General features: G+C 33.2%; 1 protein-coding gene across 2 annotated transcripts in view; it reads left to right on the forward strand.

Annotated features, from left to right (window-relative positions):
* The window catches only part of LOC114339361 (lysoplasmalogenase-like protein TMEM86A), a 155106-nt gene that overhangs the window by 80521 nt on the left and 54056 nt on the right, over positions 1-20529 (forward strand). For both annotated transcript variants that reach the window (XM_050651457.1, XM_028289997.2), the window contains exon 3: positions 924-1117. In XM_050651457.1, coding sequence (XP_050507414.1) covers positions 924-1117 — 194 coding nt within the window. The remainder of the gene's footprint in view (positions 1-923; positions 1118-20529) is intronic.

Genomic DNA, 20529 nt, shown 5'->3' on the forward strand with positions numbered 1-20529 from the left:
TTGCAGTTCCGATTATAACTTTTTAACCGGAATTGATATAAAACCGGAAGTATATATTTATTCTCTTGCTAATGCGCTTCGAATAATATATCGCTTGTATTATTTCGGCGATTTTAAAACAGTACTTCCGGTTACAACTCTAAAACCGGAAGTCCAAAGCCTCTAATACCATTTTTGGATTATAAGCTCTCATTCGACACCTCTTTTGTCATTATATCTGTTTTAATAACGGACGAGTTATATTCGCGGACAGACAGACGGACGAACAGACATGAAACCGGAATTATATATTGGTGAGCTAAAACCGAAAGCAAAACCAAAAGCAGCATGGCTTTCCTCAGTGGCGGTTCTACCCCGGGGCAGGGGGCAGCCGCACCCCCCCCCCCAGTTTTTTTGGTCTAGAACCGCCACTGGTTTCCCTGCTCGAAAAACTGGTCACTTCGTTCTGTGTCACTCGCTTTGACAAGTACCCCTTCTGTTTTTCGAGCAGGGAAGCCATGCTGCTTTTGAGTATTAATAGTAAAATCCATTAGCATCGACATTGTGTCGCATTACAAAAGTATAGTTTAATAAATAATTATTTAATTTTGAAGACTATATATCAAGTAGTGGGCTAGTTTCAATTACTACACAGAATGTCACTGAAGATGATCTGACTAGATCGAAAACGTTCTGATGTTTTTCTATAATCCATTTGGATGAATTTTTTAAAGTTTTAATCATTTTAATGCCATTTTACAAACCGAAGTTTTTTACTTACGTTTTTTTAACTTTGGTATACAACCAATCACTGAGACTTTCCCTGTAATTTAAAATAATCTAATTATTTTATTCGTAGTTTATTCTTAATTAATATATTTTATATAAACTGAGAACCTAGAAAAAAAATAGTTTCAAAATAATGTGTTTTTTGTTTGTTTCAGATATAAATATTCCAGAAAAATTCTTCTAGGATTAATATTCTGTTGTATAGGTGACGCTCTACTAGTATGGAATCAATATTTTGACTTAGGAATGTTGGCCTTTATGATAGGCCACCTCCAGTATATTATGGCCTTTGGATTTAAACCTTTACAAGTTCCACTTGCTACTGTTTTGTTTACCTTAGGCACAATGGGTAAGTGTAACGACCAATAGTGTATTTAAATTTTAAATATATTTGTTCTCTTTAAAATAAAGGGCCTTGGTTTAGATGTACCTACATTATTAATAAAACTAAATAACGGCTAAAAATTTCATGGGGATACTTCTTGATTTAACTAAATCTTAAATTATTTATAGCCAGCAAAGGTGGCTATAGTGCTGACAAAGTGCTGTCATACAAAGTTCAACCTTCTGGGGGCAAGGTCATGTTAACATTTTTTTTCAACCATGAAGGACCCTTCCTCGCAGAGGCGGCTTTACCTATTGTGCAGGGTGTGCGGTGCACACGGGCGCCGGGATGTTGGGGGCGCCGAGCGCCAAAGAGCGGGTCCTTTACTTTGTTTCAACATAAAATATGCTTTAAAACGATTAATGAAAAATTACATTGACACTTAAGCGCGATTTATAGATTGCCGCTCGCCCTTCCAGATTAAAGATTGCCGTCCATTCCTAAAGCTTGAAGTCTTTTATTTTGTCGGTCTTTTACTTCCCACACTTCCGAGTTGTACAGGACAATTCCTTCCACGATAGTTTGGTAGATTCTTTTCTTTGTCTGATTTTGCAATCCTTTACTCCACCAAATGCCAATCAGCTGTTTTATAGCTTTTCTTTCTTGACTTATTCGATATTCTATATCTTGATCGCATGTGGAGTTTTTGTCAAAAATAGAACCTAGATATTTAAATTTTTCACATCCTTTTATGTATTCCCCTTCTAATTCTAAGTCTTCAGTATCACTTCCGACTACAAGGTATTTAGTTTTCTCAATGCTCATTTCCAAACCCCACTTTCGGTACTCCTCTTTCAATTTTCTAATCATGTAACTGGCGTCTTCTTTATCAGCAGCAATCACAACTTGGTCGTCAGCAAATATCAACGTATACAAATAAGAATCTCCTACTGGTATGCCCATTGTGTGGCATTTCCTAGTCCAATATTTTAACACATGTGTAAGGTAAATTGTAAATAAAGTGGGCGACAGACAGTATCCCTGTAAAAGGTCTTTGGAAGTTTTAAAGGTATTTGAAAGTTCCGTTCCAATTCCTGTTGTTGCTTTAGCATAGAGATCTTTTATTGTTTGGATCTATTTTCTATTTAAAGTGGTTATTTGTAATACCTTAAACATTTTTTTCTCTGGGAACGGTTTTGTATGCTTTTTTTTAAGTCTACAAATACCATGTGAGCTTCCAGATTTCTAGCAGAACGTTTTTCTAGTAGTTGCCTTATGCGGAAAATGTTATCTGTGCATGATCTTCCTGCCCTAAATCCACTTTGATCTCCGGACTCTTGCGACTCCTTTTCTATCCGTTTCTTTATTATACGTCCGTACTGTCTTTCAACTGAGCTGGTCACACCAATGCCTTTGTAATTACTACAATTTTTTCTACCACCCTTTTTGTATGTAAAGGTAGTTATTGTCTTTTTCCACTCAGAGGGCAGGCCACTATTGCCTGAAAAGCATGAGTTGATATTTCAACTAAAATTTCTTTTGCTTGTGTCGTGCTGTGCTTGATGAGTTCAATTGGAATACCTTCGGGAACAGGAGCTTTATCGTTTTTCATTTCTCTTAACGTTAGTTCTAGTTCTTCAATTGTTATATCTTCTAGTTGTTCCAGTTTTTTCATTCCAGGTTGTTTGGGTCGATGATAGTTTGCCTTACATATTCCTGTCTATTCTCTTGCAATAGGTTTTTAAAGTATGTTTCCCACTCGTTTATATTTATAAGGGATATCTGGCATCTGTCTTATACGTTTTGTCTTGTATTTGATATTGTTCTCCAAGCTTCTCCGCTTTTTTTCCTCCCATAAGAGTGTCTAATTCTTGACATTTCTTCAGCCACATATATTATTTGGTTTTAATCACTTCTTTTTTTGTTTCCATTCTTATTCTTGCATAGGTTTTTCGGTCTTCTGAGCAATTGGTATTGAGCCATTTTTGATATACTTCTTTTTTCCCTCGTCTTTTGTTTTAAAGAATCTGTAAACCAAGGGTGATGAGTGTTATTTGAGGATTTTTCTCCTAACGCTTCGAATGCAGCTTCATGTAAGCACTTTTTTAGCCGATCATATTTTTAAAGGTTCATTTTAAAAAGTTCTTTTTTAATTAAATATTTTTAACAGATTTGGGTAGGTTGTTCTGATGCCGTGAATACATATTGGCTCCCGACATCATTTAATATTGCATTATTTGCATCTGGATTTTTGTTTGCATTATAAGCGTACCTAATACCCTCTAATACTCTATGTACTAGTACTAGGTAGGTAATACCTATTCAACTATTCCATTAATTTTGACTGCGCGTCTACCAAAGGGCGCCAGGGCATCGACTGCACACGGGCGCTACATAGGCTAGAGCCGCCTCTGCTTCCTCGTATAGCTTACAAGAGTGCGTATCAACGAAAACCTGTATAATTGAAACTTTAAACAAGGTTCATCAAGGAATTTGATGAAAACGTTCAGAAAAGCTCTCATGTAGTGTTATTCTTCTGCACGACAATGCTCGGTCTTTGTCGCCAAAGTAGTGAAAGGAAATCTACAACTCAAAAACTGGAGGATATTAGAGCATTCACCCTGTAGTTCCGATTTATCGCTCTACGATTCTCACATCTTTTAGTCCAGGATAATAAGGTTTTTTCCATGACACTTCAACAGCCAGGGTACTGAAGCGTTTTTTCGACAGGTAGGTATTACCTATAAGAACAAATTGTAACTATTTCCTATTTCCTGTGTAGGATCTGACGCCCATTTTTATTTATAAATACTTTAGTGTCAAAAAACGGTCTTTTTTCCTTTTTTTTGAAGTTATACTTCTTTAGGCGCGATTGAGAGTAAAATTTCATAATTCTGCGCGCATGCGCACACAGACAGTATGGTATAAACGTTATACGGAATCTGATTGGGTTTTAAAATCATTTGTCAATAATTGTTCAATATGGAGATTTTGGATAAACAAATTAATGTTGTGTATATTAGTTTTTATTGTTGTGATGGCAGAGAAAAATGCAAGTTTATAATATTGTAGTGACTTTTTAAATAGTTTTTAAAAGCGACAGGTACGTAATAATTGTAAATGTTTCAGTATCCTAATATAAAATTTCATAGGTAGGACCTACCTATTTGGAAAATTTAAAAAGAACCTACTAAAATAGTATGTGTTCACCTAATATATTGTTTTCTTACTCTATGTTTTGTTGTATTCTAATATTTCTTTCAATTCTAAATAATTTCATTTCAAAATCAAAATAATTTGGTTAAATTCAGAACCGTCAAAAGTTTAATCCGTTTAGTTAGTTGATCTTCGCACATGATGACACATGGTCTCCGTGGGTAAAAGTTTAAGGTGAATGAATTTCAATACTAACTGCGCTGATAAGCGGGTTCGAACCCCAATGGAAACTTTTATTTTTTTTATACATTTTATGATTGTAAGTTTATTATATAATTTTTTTTTCAGAAAATACGTATTTAGTTAAAAATTTTTCCTACATTGTTCAGAAATCATTTGTGGCATTTTTCAATGTCTTTGTTTGTGTGTGTTTTATTCTTTTATTATTTTAATTTTTGGCACTGTTTTAACACATTCACTGCCTACTACTATAGTAAAGTCGCAATAGCGGTGCCGGTTAGAATAAAATCGAAACAATGTTGTTTAACTACTATAAAAACACTGTTTATTATTATACTTTATTAAAAAAATATAAGTTTTGGTTATATAAGAAAAAACACCGATAGGTGTAGACGGTTCCTCTAATGAAAATTTCATTGCCAGTGCCAATTACACCTATAGGTGATTTTGAGTTTATACGAACATGTATTATCCTTTATGAAAAATAAAAATACATTCAACGCAAAATCCTGGTGAACCATCACAGGCATTACACACGTACATAGTTGCTGTTCTCTTCTTTTGAGTTCTACAAACTTTACACTCTTTTCTTGCTACTCTTTTCATCTTCTTCAATGTTTGATCAGATGCTTTATATTCTTCCTCGGTAATTTTATAAATTTTTTGTAATTCGTGTAGGGTTGCAGTAGCCTTGGGGTCAACTTTTGTTGGTAAGAGTGATTCTAAAAGGGCTAATCTAAAATCGTACATGTTCTTCTTTGTTTGCCCTGAGTACTTGTTGAACAGAATAGCCGAATTTATTACACTCATTTGTAATATATGGACAAATATTTTTTATACCAGCGCAATGTTTTTCGGATACATGGATAGTATGACTGCATTTGATCATGCTGGTCAATGCCTGACATGTATTTATTATAATTAATAATTGCGAGTGGTTTCAATGTTACCTGGTCTCTTTTATTTCGAGATTCAGCCATTTCGTTTCCGTATTCACTCGTTATATACATCACATCGCGTTTGGATCTCCATTTACCAATGTGCACGCCATTACGAAATAAGGACTTATTCTCTCCTGGTTTTAGTTTTGCTTGCTGAATGACTCGTGGATTACTTTTTCTTTTTATATTTAAGGTCCCAGTGCAGTAAGTCTCTTTTTGTAAAAGGTCTGAAGCTAACTCATAGCTATTATAATAACGATCCATATAAACCGAATGTCCCCGGTGTAGCCTTTCTTGTAACAAATATTTAATTACTTTTGAGGTATGACCAGTTCCGCCCAATGCATCCTTTGACCCACTATAAATTGTAAATTTTTGGACTAATCCGTTGGGTTCCGTCAGCATGTAAAGTTTCACCCCATATTTATGTTTCTTATTCTTAATATACTGGCGGAAGATTAAACGTCCTCGCCATAACACCATGGACTCATCAAGAGAAAGTTCCTTTCCAGGGTTGTAAATAGCCTGCATTTTATTATTGAAGTGGTTCATGATGGGGCTTACTCTTGCTAAACGATCTTCGTTATTTTCTCAAACAGGTGAGAAGTGCAAACATCTCAGTATCAGTAAAAATCTATTTTTGGACATATACTCGCCAAAACAACTTCTGTAGAATCGATGTGTCTTCCAGTAGTCGGTTAATCTAGAATATTGAATTGTCCCTGTAAGCAGCAGCAAGCCAATAAATGTCCTCAATTCATCAACTGTCAGATGTTTCCAGTATGTAATACGGGATTGTTCACGTGTCTGTTCTCCAAAAAAAAGATTGACGGTATACTCGTTAGTTTGCTCTACAATTAAATTCATTATTTCTTGATCAAAAAATAAATTTAAAAAGTCAACAGGATGTTTTCCAATCATATTTGGAACAAATGATTGAGTTCCCGCAAACTTCCCTCTCCTTCATCACTCCACGTCGTGTTTTGATCATTGGACGTACAGTGGAACCTCGATAACTCGGATTAATCGGGACCGCGGCCGATCCGGGTTATCGAAAATCCGGGTTAGCCGGAGAATATAGTAAAAATTAATAAATAACCTCCATTATAATTACAAAAACATGAAACACATATGCACAGTACACATCTAAATTACGTATAGTTGTATAGAGTGTAGAGTTTTGTTCATTTCTTGGTAAAAAACTCAGTCATACTGTAGAGATGTACCGACACCATAATATGGTAGGTCTGGATCCTGCGTACAAAAAAAAATTGATAAATAGCAAGCTGAAAATTTGTTATTAGCTTAAGGGTGTCTAGTCGGACAAACATTAATATATGGGAACACTGGAACAGGGGAAGTTTTAACTGTGGAACAGGTTAAAAATTTGGAACGGTCAGACCACGAAAACGGCACATGTATTTTTTCCGACAGAACAGACTTAAACTCTCCGAACAGAGATTAAACTCTCATGCAAAAATCAGACTGCTATTTATCACCAAATTGGCGTTTTAATGAGTGGAACATGTAGAATATGTCAAATGACAGGAATTATGACAGGTGATAAATAGCAGTCTGATTTTTGCATGAGAGTTTAATCTCTGTTCGGAGAGTTTATGTCTGTTCTGTCGGACAAAACAAATGTGCCATTTTCGTGTTCTGACCGTTCCAAATTTTTGACCTGTTCCACAATTAAAACTGCCCCTGTTCCAGTGTTCTCATATATCAAAGTTTATCCGACTAGACACCCTTAAGCTATTAATAAATTTTTAGCTTGCTATTAATCAACTTTTTTTTCATACGCGGGATCCAGACCTATGATATCATATTATGATGCTACAATAAATTTATTTTAAAGATTCGCCTTTATCAATCCTACCTAATGTTTCTAGTTTCTTTTCCATTGTCACTACAACATTTTTACGTTTTGTTACCATTACGTAGACAAAGCAAACACAATCTGAAGCACGATTACATTACAGAACGGAAGTGATTAATAGGCTGTACTACACACAATACGGTCACAAGGAACAATGTTGTTATTTAAGAAAAGACAAGACCATTGTTTTAAAAAAGAATTTTTAAATAGTCACGTCTTTTTTAAACAATGCTAAGACAGTTTGACATAAATAAGAAAAAGGAATACAGACAGGTGTCTGTTCTTTCCGATAAGCTGAGACGGTCGCTCTGGCTGCCGCCGTGTGCATGAATCATTTTTACTATTGTACTTATGTGTTCAAATTACACAAATACAGATTATCTCTCAAATATTATTTGGCCTACATACATTTTTATTTGATAAAATTGTTAAATTGTTTATTTGTTAAATTTTTGTCTGATGAAAATCGGTCCGGGTTAGCCGGACTTCCGGGTTATCGGGGGCCGACTTATCGGGGTTCCACTGTATTTGTTGCTGTAATTACGTTCTGTATGTCATCAATTCCATGCTCGTCATTAGTATCACTCGCACTGTCTGTTGTATGTCCTTCATCACTGTGTACAGAAAAGTTATCATCACTTTCATCGTCTTCCGACTCTAAAATATGTCTCATCTCTTCTACCGTTAGTGGACGAGTCATCTCCCTATTTGTTAATTTCCTTTTAATGCCAGAAGGTCCTGGTTGACTTTCCATTTTAAAATGACCACTATTTAACAATAAAACACAACAAACTTGTCAAAAATAACAGAATAATCGTTTACCTAACGTTTATCTAATGAAATATAACCAAATATCTATAAACACTGTCAAAATTACGTCACCTGCATTCAATCATTCAAAGTCGAAATTCCATGACTTGCTGCAAGCAACCAACATTACACATCAATAATATAGGTTTCAGTCAACATGCCTTATAGCTATTAAAATGTTTACTTAAAGTGAAAGTCGCACAAGAGTGAGATTGAATTGAATGTATATTAATCACCTATAGGTGTAGCCGGCGCCTCTATTGACACCACGGAATACACCTATAGGTGTAATCGGCAATGAATGTGTTAATAAACATTTTTGAGAAGTAGTAAGTATTAAAATTAGTTTAATATTTAAATAAAATATAAATAAACTGTTTAAAGTATATTAATTTCGTTGAAATCATATAATACAAGTATAACTTCTTACGTGCGTACAAAGTACACACACATTCTTTTTTTTTTTCAAGTTAATGGAAAACAGTAAGACTTATGGTTTTCTTAGTACAAACATCTTGGAGAGAATGAAAAAAGCTTTAAAATGGCGTATTACAACCCACATAATAATGATGTTCGCATCATGTTCTAAGCATATCCTACCAACATTCGTCGAAGTATATCCTTTTTAGTATATGCGTAGTACAAGCATAGCATGTACCATAAAAAACATTCTAAATTTCATGTTCTTTGCATGTGCTTGCATGTGCTTTGCAATGTTCGTAAAAGTTTATTCTTAGAATATACCTTAATCGAATATTCTTAGTATATGCGTAAGTATATGCAAAAGTATATGCTAAACACATACTTGTATATACTTTTAAAATATCTTAAAAATAATATACTGTATTGTACCTATAGGAAGAAGAATAATGTTAGCCTATAGATTATCAACTTGGCGTTAAGAATAATTAATAAAGTTTAGGTATTTTGGTAGGTACTACTGAACTATCTAATTCATTTTTTTTAAACCGTTTTAATTGTATGGTAAAAAAGTTTAAAACTTAATTCTATTGAAGAAAAATGAGAAATTCTCGTTTCGTTTTCAATTGAAATGAATGTACCATTTTGATTTGAGCTTATACCATAGTATTTTTACCTATAATTTTGGGGTATCCGGAAACGGCCATTCATTGTCATTCTGACCCTTGCATTGCATATTGTATACCTGCATAAGGGAAGGGGGTAGGTAACAACAAGGGCAAAATATGAAAATAGTTTCCAGTACAGCAGTACAGTTACGCATTTATGTCTACGCTGTTAGGACGAAGCGAAGACGAAGTATTTCTAGCTACAAGGACTAAAACATTTTTAAGAACATAAAAAGCAGCTTGAAAATAATAAATTCATATTGGTACTTCAATATTTCCTAAATACTTAGTAAGTAAGTGGTAAAAGTATGTATAATTTATAGGTATAGATACCTATAAATTTTAGTAATTTACATACATATTATATATATTTGGCTAATATATAATATATAAGCAGCATTTTTATTTTGATGTGCACATAATAACTAAATATATTACTTATTTATTTAAACCTACTTACCCATATAATATTTATTATACATTGGTACCTAGATAACTAACTAAAGTTTATATATTTTATACTTACTTTTTACGTAATATTGTAGAATGTAATAAATACATTCTCATATGCAATTAGAATATGTAAATATAATATATTAGTAGAACCTATGATGAGATTGGGTGATGTTGAAAACATACTTCTAAGAAATATAGCACATAGGTATATAGCACTTCCTTGGAATATTCTTCCCATATACTAAAAATATGTGCCATAGTACATTCTAAGTATATAACTAGAAGGTATATAGCACTTCCTTGGAATATTCTTCCCATATACTAAAAATATGTGCGATAGTACATTCTAAGTATATAACTAGAAGTTATATAGCACTTCCTTGGAATATTCTTCCCATATACTAAAAATATGTGCGATAGTACATTCCAAGTATATAAATAGAAGGTTTACATTTATAGCACCTCCTTAAAACCTTCTAAAAAGTATGTTCTTGGTATATACTGAAAAGAAGTGCGGTAGTACATTATAAGTATATACATAGAACGTTTAAGTACTGTAATGTAGTATATACTCAGTATCTGCTCTGCACATTCGCAATGGTAATTACGCATATTCTCAGTACCTATATACTTTTTCTGAAAAGTATGTTCTATGAATCTACTAAGAACATAAAATTGTTATGTGGGAAAGTTTAATAAACTCATTTATTGTTAATATAATTACGAAAAAAGGTCGAAATTTCAAAAAAAAATAATTTCGCAATAACTATTGTAAAAATAAGCGTACAGCTTTGAAATTTTTGTCAAATGAGCGTTCTTTGGTGCTTAATATGTGACAAAAATTTCAAAGCGATTCATTCGTTTGTTTAAATTTTATTCAAATTTTTTATCCCAAAAACCTTTTTTTGCAATAACATAAGTCAGAATACATAATGTTAGAACCATTCTACAGGTGTCAAATGAAAGAGCATGAACTAAACTTTCAAATTGGTTTAAAAAAAGTGAATAAAAATGCATTTATTAGTAATAAATAATTATGCAAAATTATGTTCAATTTTTCTTATAAACTTTTTATTTTTTTATACAGCGTGTCTACTTAAGTTGGAAACATATGGGAAACTTTTTTGTTATTCATTTTACGAAAAAAAGTTATTCTTTATAAAAAGTTCTGCATGCTCTAAAACCTAAGATTCAATCATCAGATATCAAATTTTGTCAATATTATACGAGGTATGTCGAGTATGTCAAAAAATATACTTCGTTCAAGAGTCAAGTACCTTTATTTCTCTCAATATCGAAAATTCTTATTATGAAAAGTTGTTTGGAAATAAAAACTAAGATCAAATATGCAATTACATGCTTGTAATTGCAAAGTTAAACTTTTTTTTTAAACAGGTATGAGATAACAACATGAAATTTTGTATGTGGGGGTTTTTTGGATCGAGAAAACTAAATTCCCTACCAAAAATTATGTATTGCCCAGAGGGCGCCACATACGCCTTTCAGCACTCATTTATTACGTTCAATTTTTTTTATCCCTCACTCTGTATAATTTTGACATTAAAATTTTTATTCTCCTATTAGTTTTAGTTAAAAAAGGTATACTTCTTTCATCTTCCTAAACTCAACTGTTTTCGAGATAAACGCATTTTAAATCTGCGATATACCATCATTTTTAGCATAATATCATTGTAGTTCCACCCGAAAAATAACTTAAAACCATAATAATTAAGCCAGTTCTCAAATTTATGTCATTGCATCGCAAATTCCATTTGAAAAAATTTGCGATACATTTTTGGATAATTTTATGGTTTTAAGTTATTTGTCGGGTGTAACTACAATGATATTTTATTATGCTAAAAATGTTGGTGTATCGCAGATTTAAAATGCGTTTATCTCGAAAACGGTTGAGTTTAGGGAGATAAAAGAAGTATACCTTTTTTAAGTAAAACTAATAGGGGAATAAAAATTTTAATGTCAAAATTATACAGAGTGAGGGATAAAAAAAATTGAATGTAATAAATGAGTGCTGAAAGGCATATGTGGCGCCCTCTGGGCAATACATAATTTTTGGTAGGGAATTTAGTATTCTCGACCCAAAAAACCTCCACATACCAAATTGCATGTTGTTATCTCATACCTGTCAGGAAATATTCAATGATAAATAAAAAAAAAGTTTAACTTTGACACCCTGTATCTCGGTTATTATAAACTTTGGACTAAGGTAAGTTAGCTTAAATCGGCCTATTTTAACCTCACGAACCTAAGGTTAAGCTATGGTCCATTCTTTACCAAACACCCTGTATAAAGGTACTATAATCTTGAGCGAATTATTTTTTGACACACCTCGTATAAAATTAATAAAAGTTGATATATCATGGTTGTGTCTTAGATTTTAGACCATGCAGAGCTTTTTATGAAGAATAACTTTTTTTCGTAAAATGAATAATAAAAGAGTTATCATATTTGTAATAATTAAAAACGATGTTGTGTATCCATAAATTTGAGAAAAAAAATTTTTTTCTATTAGAAGCATGTAATTGCATATTTGATCTTAGTTTGTAATTCCAAACAACTTTTTATCATAAGAATTTTCGATATTGAGAGAAATAAAGGTACTTTACCCTTGACCGAAATTCATATTTTTTGACATACCTCGTATAATATTGAGAAAATTTGATATCTGATGATTCAATCTTAGGTTTTGGGGCATGCAGAACTTTTTATAAAAAATAACTTTTTTTCGTAAAATTAATAATAAAAATGTTTCCCATATGTTTCCAACTTAAGTAGACACGCTGTATAATAAATTATATATATTTATTACAAATTTTCATCAATTATCAAATACATAACATTACCTGTTAGTTGTGTACCTAAAAAACGTTAAAAAATAGATTTTTTTGAAAAAAGTTATTCAAAAATTTATAAGAAAAAATTGAACATAATTTTGCATAATTATTTATTACTAAAAAATGCATTTTTTATTCACTTTTTTAAACCAATTTGAAAGTTTAGTTCATGCTCTTTCATTTGACACCTGTAGAATGGTTCTAACATTTTTTTTCTGACTTATGTTATTGCAAAAAAAAAGCCCTCTGGAATAAACAATTTGAATAAAATTTAAGCAAATAAATGAATCGCTTTGAAATTTTTACCACATATTAAGCACCAAAGAACGCTCATTTGACAAAAATTTCAAAGCTCTACACTTATTTTTACAATAGTTATTGCGAATTTTTTTTTTAATTTCGACATTTTTTCGCAATTATATTAGCAATAAATGAGTGCATTAAACTTTGTAATACGTCATTTTAAAGCTTTTTCCATTCACTCGAAGATGTCTATAATTAGAAAACCATAAGTCTTAGTGTTTTCCATTAATTTGAAAAAAAAAAAAGAAAAAAGACCGTTTTTGACACAATTGTTTATAAATAAAAATGGCCGCCAGATCCTACGCAGGAAATAGTTACAATTTGTTCTCATAGGTATTACCTGTCGAAAAAACGCTTCAGTACCATGGCTGTTGAAGTGTCACGAACAGGGTATATTTTTGTCTTATCACCCTGGCCTATTTGGTCCACCAGAATTTGGCGTTAAAAGGTAGTCGCTTTCAGATGGACGGAGAAATACAAAATGCCGTAAAAGAATTCTTCGAGCTACAGCCAAAAGAAGTCTTTGCAACAGGGTTTGCATCGCTTGGTGAAACAATGGAATATGTGCCTTAAATATAGTGGCAATTATTTGTAAATATGTTGGATGATTATTTTTTTTTATAAAAGATGCGTTTCAATTGAACAAGCCTCTCAATTCGCAAGGGAAGGATTAGTTGGATCACAGTATAGAGCTTAAAGAATCAAGCATTCAACTGCGGTTGGATAGTGTCCCAACTACACCCACCGGCACAAAAACGGACACTCCAAAAAAATGGGTCATTTTTGATGTCTCGTATCTCCTAAACCTGTTGTCCGATTTAAGTACCTAATTTTTTTAATATGTTATAGCCTTATATGTATAGACAGGTAAATTTTCATTGTATAACGGGTGTACCAATCAAACTGGGTTTTTTCTCAATTTTCACAACACCCTTTGGAATATTCTAGCCTTTATAAAATATTGAAATTAAAACCAAACTATAGCCCCGGGTTTTCTTTACATTCTGTTTTTTTATTCATTCGCTTATGTTGGATAATAAAAAAGTTAGTGACTTTAACAACTAGCCATGTTCTTTATCAATACAGGGTGTTTCTAAGTGCGACAAACTTTAAGGGGTAATTCTGCATGAAAAAATAATGACCGTTTGCTTGATAAACCTATGTCCGCAAATGATTCATTTCCGAGATACCGGATGTTGAATTTTTTCTTACAAACCGACGATTTATTTATTGCTCTAAAACCGGTTGAGATATGCAAATGAAATTTGGAAGGTTTTAAGTGGTCGATATTGCGCATTTTTGACATACAATTAAGAATTTTATATTCACCATTGGCGTGCATACGGGTCATATAACCCTATCATATTACTTGCATGCACGCAAATGGTGAATATAAATTTTTTAATTGTATGTCAAAAATGCGCAATAACTACCTCTTAAAACCTACCAAATTTCATTTGAATATTTCAACCGGTTTGAAAGGAATAAATAAATCGTCAGTTTGTAAGAAAAAATTCAACATCCCGTATCTCGGAAACGAAGCATTTGCGGACATAAGTTTATCAAGCAAACGGTCATTATTTTGTCATGCAGAATTACCCCTTAAAGTTTGTCGCACTTATTTAGAAACACCCTGTATTGATAAAGAATATGCCTAGTTGTTAAAGTCCCTAACTTTTTTATTATTCGACATAACCGAATGAATCAAAAACCGATTGTTAAGAAAACCTGGGACTATAGTTGGGCTTTAATTTCAATATTTTATAAAGGCTAGAATATTCCACAGGGTGTTGTGAAAATTGAGAGAAAACCCAGTTTTATTGGTACACCCGGTATACAATGAAAATTTACCAGTCTAGCAACAGTATTATTAAAGCGATATTGTTAAAGAGTAAGGCTATAACATATTAAAAAAATTACTTAAAGCGGACAACAGATTTAGGAGATACGAGACACCAAAAAAGACTCATTTTTTGGGGTGCCCGTCTTTCGTGCCGATCAGTAGTACTTTAAGTCGGCCACTCACGGTACTGCGGTGTCTTTCGACAAAATCGTCGGCGATATCAATTCTGCAGTACTGCAGCAGACAGCTGTGGTCAAACTGTAACGATTTTGTTGGATGCACGGTCAGGGCCGCCGCTACCATGTGTGCAAAGTGTGCATCGCACATGGGCGGCCGATTATAGGGGCGGCCAAAAGCAGGCCACTGATGATAATACTTTTTTTAAAACGAAAATAAATTCAAAAAATTAAATAGTAATGATTCAGATATTTCTATAAACTCTAATATTCCAAACAATGTAAACAAAAATGCAAGAAAATGTTATTTATTATATGAACTGCCGTTTTGCAGCTGTAGTCATAAAGTATTTCCGGGAATGCTTTTTAATTCAAAGTGGCTGGCGGCTATCGGACTTTAAGATATTGTTATCTACTTGGTCCATATTCGATTTTTTCAAATTCTGAACATTTATGATTTGTTAAGAGAGTACGATACGACAATAGGATACTTTCCGAGAATTTAGATAAGTGCTTGTTACGTTGCTCTCATTGAGTAATAAAAAAATATTTTTTATTACTCGATGGTTGAAAAAAATATTTTTTTTTTATTACTCGATGGTTGCTCTGTTATAATATTGTTCCGTTATGCTTATGTATGGTTATAGATGGGTTATAGTTCAGTCTAAGTTGAGAATTTGATGATTTTAGACACGCTTTTGATAAACTATTTTGTTTGTAATATAGTAGTGTGCCCGTTTCTTTTGCGCACTACTGTATTTCAAATAGGCCTGGATCCCGCGTACAAAAAAAGTTGATTAATAGCAAGCTGAAAATTTGTTAATAGTACCAAAAAAAGTTTATTAATCGCAAGCTGAAAATTTGTTAATAGCTTAACGGTGTCTAGTCGGGCAAACTTTGTTGTGCTGGAACACTGGACAGGGAAAGTTTTAATTGTGGAACAGTTTAAAAATTTGGAACGTCAGATTACGAAAACGTCCCATGTATTTTGTCGGACAGAACATCCAATTGATTTGTTACCATTTCATTAAACTCTCATGCAAAAATCAGACTGCTATTACTAACCAACATGATTCCTGTCATTTGACATGTTCTTCTTGTTCCACTCATTAAAATGAGTTCAATGAAATGGTAACAAATCAATTGGAAGTTATGTCCGACAAAATACATTTGTTCGACAGTACAATTGGAACGTTTTCGTAGTCTGACCTTCCAAATTTTTAACCTGTTCCACAATTAAAATTTCCCGTGTTCCCATCCATCAAAGTTTGTCCGACTAGGACTAGACGCCGTTAAGCTATTAACAAATTTTCAGCTTGCTATTAATCAACTTTTTTGGTACGCGGGATCCAGGTCTAAAAGTAACGTCGAGATCAGAGCAATTATTATTCATATACACGTTACCGTTACGGTTACGATGTATCTCCTGCACATTTCTTTAAATACTAGTACCTATGTTGAACGACAAAAGTGTTCAAAGGGGGCGGCAAATATTAAGTTGCACACGGGCGGCCAACACTTTAGCAGCGGCCCTGTGCACGGTCAAACATGATCCAAATTTTTGTCAATTTGTCGAATTCGACAAAATTGCACGACGCCGCAGTATCCTAGTGGGCGGCTTTATACTCGACTCCAAGAATTTCTAACACTAAAATATTTACGAAGTAGTTTTTTGACAATTTGTAATATCGTTAAATTCTCATTAGAATATAGGAACGATTTATCAAGTTAATCTAAATACCTATTTGAGTTTATTGACATTTTCTTTGTTAATAATATGTACACAACGGATGTAGATACATCAAGGATAAAAAATATGAATTGGTATCGGAAACCGCTGATCAAACCAATGAGTGTAATTAATTTTGCAATATTACCATAAACAAGGTAATATTACTTATTAATGTCACTAAAAAGTGTAATTTCTCAAAATTTACTTTACCACAACATTGCCTGATAATTTATGTCGGATACGTCATAATAATCGTTTATGTGTATACCAGGTTCACAATTATACTGAATAGACTTATGCATAATTGTGGTATAAGCGGTAAACCAAGCGATAAATACAGCGGGGTTTAAGAAGCTTTGAATTGGTACTTAAGTCAGACCTGAAAACTAATTTTCAACAATAGATTTATAAGGGGCGATTACTTTTATTGCTTTACCATCATTTTTAAGAGGCCATTAACATAATGAAGGCACTATATTTGTGAACTTTCTGTACTATGATTTTCTAATGATTTCTAGTTTATATAATATGTATACAGGGTGTCCAGGAACTCTACCGACAAATGAAGAGAGGAGATTCTTCAGATAATTTTAAGACAATTTAGCTCGATTTACCTGTCCGAAAATGCTACCTAAGGGAGCTAGAGCTCTTTGAAAATTGCGTCTCGTAATTAGTTTTTCTTAAATACCTCCAGAACGCTTCAATTTAGAAAAACGAGAATCGGTAGGTATATTTATCTTCTAGAGATAAATCGATTCCATCCATTAAGAATTTCTAGTACCGATCAGAGGCGTCCATTTTGGGTAGGGCAACAGTTATTTTATCACGTAACTTGTTTGTCTTTAAATTTTAATCATTTTTGACACTGGATTATTAAATTGTGAGGTATTCTAGTACTAAAAGGTACTCTGGCTTTAAGTCGGTAGGATACACGGTTTTCTAGAAAAATCGATTTGAAAATTTTTCGTTTTTTGAATTTGAAAAAAAAATTGAAAAAAATGTTCAAAAAACGGTGTATTTTACCAATTTAAAGCAAGAGTAACTTTTAGTACTAGAATACCTCATAACTTAATAATCTAGAGTCAAAAATGCTTAAAAATTAAAGACAAGAATGTTATGCGATAAAATAGCCATTGACCTACCCAAAACGGACGCATATGACCCGTACTAGAAATTGGCAATTAATGAAATCGATTCATCTCTGAAATATTTTTTTTTATATATGTTTATTAGGCAATCTGTTATAACATATAACAATAAGCACATTTTATCTGAGAAATAATGACATGAAGAGAGATTGTGACCAGCGCCACACATCTCTATAGAGATAATATTAAATTACTGTATTACATAACTATATTAACTTAGCTACTGTAACAATGTTAATGTCTGTGCGGTAAATCTAATGGTGTCTGTCTCTTTAACCGTTTTGTTTCCTGACTGTTGTCTAACAAATTAATTGCAAGCACATTCGCGTGGCTTTCAAGACGTACGATGTATTTTGCACTTAACTCCACTATCACTTCACTGACGGTTTTCGTTTCCAGATCATTGGAAATATCCCTGTTAGTAACAAACCACGGAGCATCGATTATTGAACGTAACACCTTGGACTGGAATCTCTCAATTATGGATACATTCGACTTGGATGCTGTTCCCCAGAGCTGCAGACCATATGCCCATACTGATTTGAATATTGTGTTGTAGACTAGCAGTTTATTTCTTGTCGTGAGCTTAGACTTACGCCCTAGAAGCCAATAATGCTTACTAAATTGTATGCCCAGTTGTTTTCGTTTGTTCCATATGTGGGTTCTCCAGGTTAATCCCCTGTCCAAGTGCATGCCCAGATATTTTACAGAGGTAACTGAGGTAATTACCTTATTATTTATTGTTACTGTAGGTGATTCACCGTGACATTTTGTAAAAACAATATGGTTTGATTTTTGTTCATTCAATTTAATTCTCCAATTTTGTGCCCAAGTATTTATTTGATTTAATACTCTCTGGAGTTTTGCAGCAGCTTCGACGGGATTTTTGTGTACTGCTAGGATTGCAGTATCGTCTGCAAAGGTGGTGGTCGTTGTATCACGATTTGTGGGTAAGTCGGCTGTGTAAATCACATACAGTTGTGGTCCCAGAACGCTTCCTTGCGGTACCCCTGATCGGATGGGATATAGTTTTGTATAGGCTGACTCAAACTTCACTCGAAAGTATCTTTCTGATAAATACGACTTAAGGAGTGTATATAGTTCCTCTGGCAAGTTCTTTTTCAGTTTATACAACAGTCCTTGATGCCAAACTTTATCAAAAGCCCGGCTAACATCGAGGAATGCTGCTGAACAGTAACTTTTTTCTTCAAAGGTTTTATTTATAACGTTGACCACTCTGTGAACTTGTTCGACGGTGCCATGCTCTTTCCTAAAGCCAAATTGGTGGTCGGGTATCATATTTCTGTCTGTTAGTATTTGTAGAAGTCTTTTTCTATTATTTTTTCCATGATCTTAGACATTACTGGCATTAAACTAATTGGTCGATATGAAGTGGGCTCATTTGGAGTTTTTCCTGATATTTGTATAAGGATAATTTCCGCAATTTTCCATTGGATTGGGAAGTGTTTTAGCCTTAGTACCGCATTATACAATTGAGTTAGCATTTTAATTGATTTGGTAGGTAGATTTTTTAATTACCTCACCTGTGATTAAGTCATAGCCAGGTGCTTTCTTTTTTATTAGATTATTGTTGATTATGTTTTGAACTTCTTTAGGTGAAGCGTGTAGTGTGTTTTCTCCTGTCGGGGTTTGGTTCTGTAGGAAATTGTAGATTTCTTGATCGTTATTTGTTGCAGCAGCTGGTATAGGTTTGAAAACTTCTTCTAGGTATTCGCCGAAAGTTTCTGCTTTTTCATTGTTTGTTCTGGCCCATGTTCCGTTGGATTTTCTAATTGGTGGGATATGACGATGTTGCTGTTTTAATTTTTTTGTAGCCTTCCATAGCGCATAATCGCTGGCATCTGACGGCGTTAAATTTTCTAGGTATTCTTGAACGCTGTTATTTTTTAGTTGTTTTAGTAGTTCCTTCAATTGTCGTGCTGCTCTATTGAGCCTTAACTTGTCATCTGGATGTCTAGTTTGCTTCCAAGTTCTACTCAGATACCTTTTTTCAATTATTTTTTCTCTGACATTTATTGGGCAATTAATTTTTTGTTTTGCTTTTGTTGGTGGAGGTGTTGATTTCCATGCAGCTTCCTGAATCGTTGTTGTGTAATTTTGGATTTCTTTTTCTAGTTCTTCTGGTGACTTTAGTGATACGTTTAGTTCAATATTTGCTTCAACCCTTTCTCTGAAAGCTTGCCAGTTGGTTTTGTAATCTCTGAAATATAAATGAACGTACCAGTTTTCGGATTTTTAAATAGTTTATTTTTGAAATTTTTTTTTTTGGAAATTCAAAAAAAGAAAAATTTTCAAATCGATTTTTTTTAGAAAACGGTGTATCCTATCAACTTAAAACAAGCGTACTTTTTAGTAATAGCGTACCTCTCAATTTAATAATCCAGAGTCTAAAATGCTTAGAAATTAAAGATAAAAAAGTTATGCGATAAAATAACTGTTGCTGTACCCAAAACGGACGCCTATGACCGGTACTAGAAATTCACAATGCATGGAGCCGATTTATCTCTTTAACATAAATATGTATACCAATTTTCGTTTTTTTCAATAGAAGCGTTCTGGAGTTATTTAAGAAAAACTAATTACAAAACGCCATCTTCAAAGAGCTCTAGCTCCATTAGGAAGCATTTTCGGACCTAGATGAATTGGGTTAAAATACCTTTAAATTAGCAGTAGTAATTGCACAAGAGCTCTAAAATTATTGAATTTTTCCCGAGTGACACTTTGACAGTTTTAATTTCACGAGCCAAAGGCGAGTGAAATTATGTCAAAGTGTCACGAGGGCAAAAATTCT

This window comes from Diabrotica virgifera, chromosome 5, assembly GCF_917563875.1.
Source record: "Diabrotica virgifera virgifera chromosome 5, PGI_DIABVI_V3a".
Classification (NCBI taxonomy): domain Eukaryota; kingdom Metazoa; phylum Arthropoda; class Insecta; order Coleoptera; family Chrysomelidae; genus Diabrotica; species Diabrotica virgifera.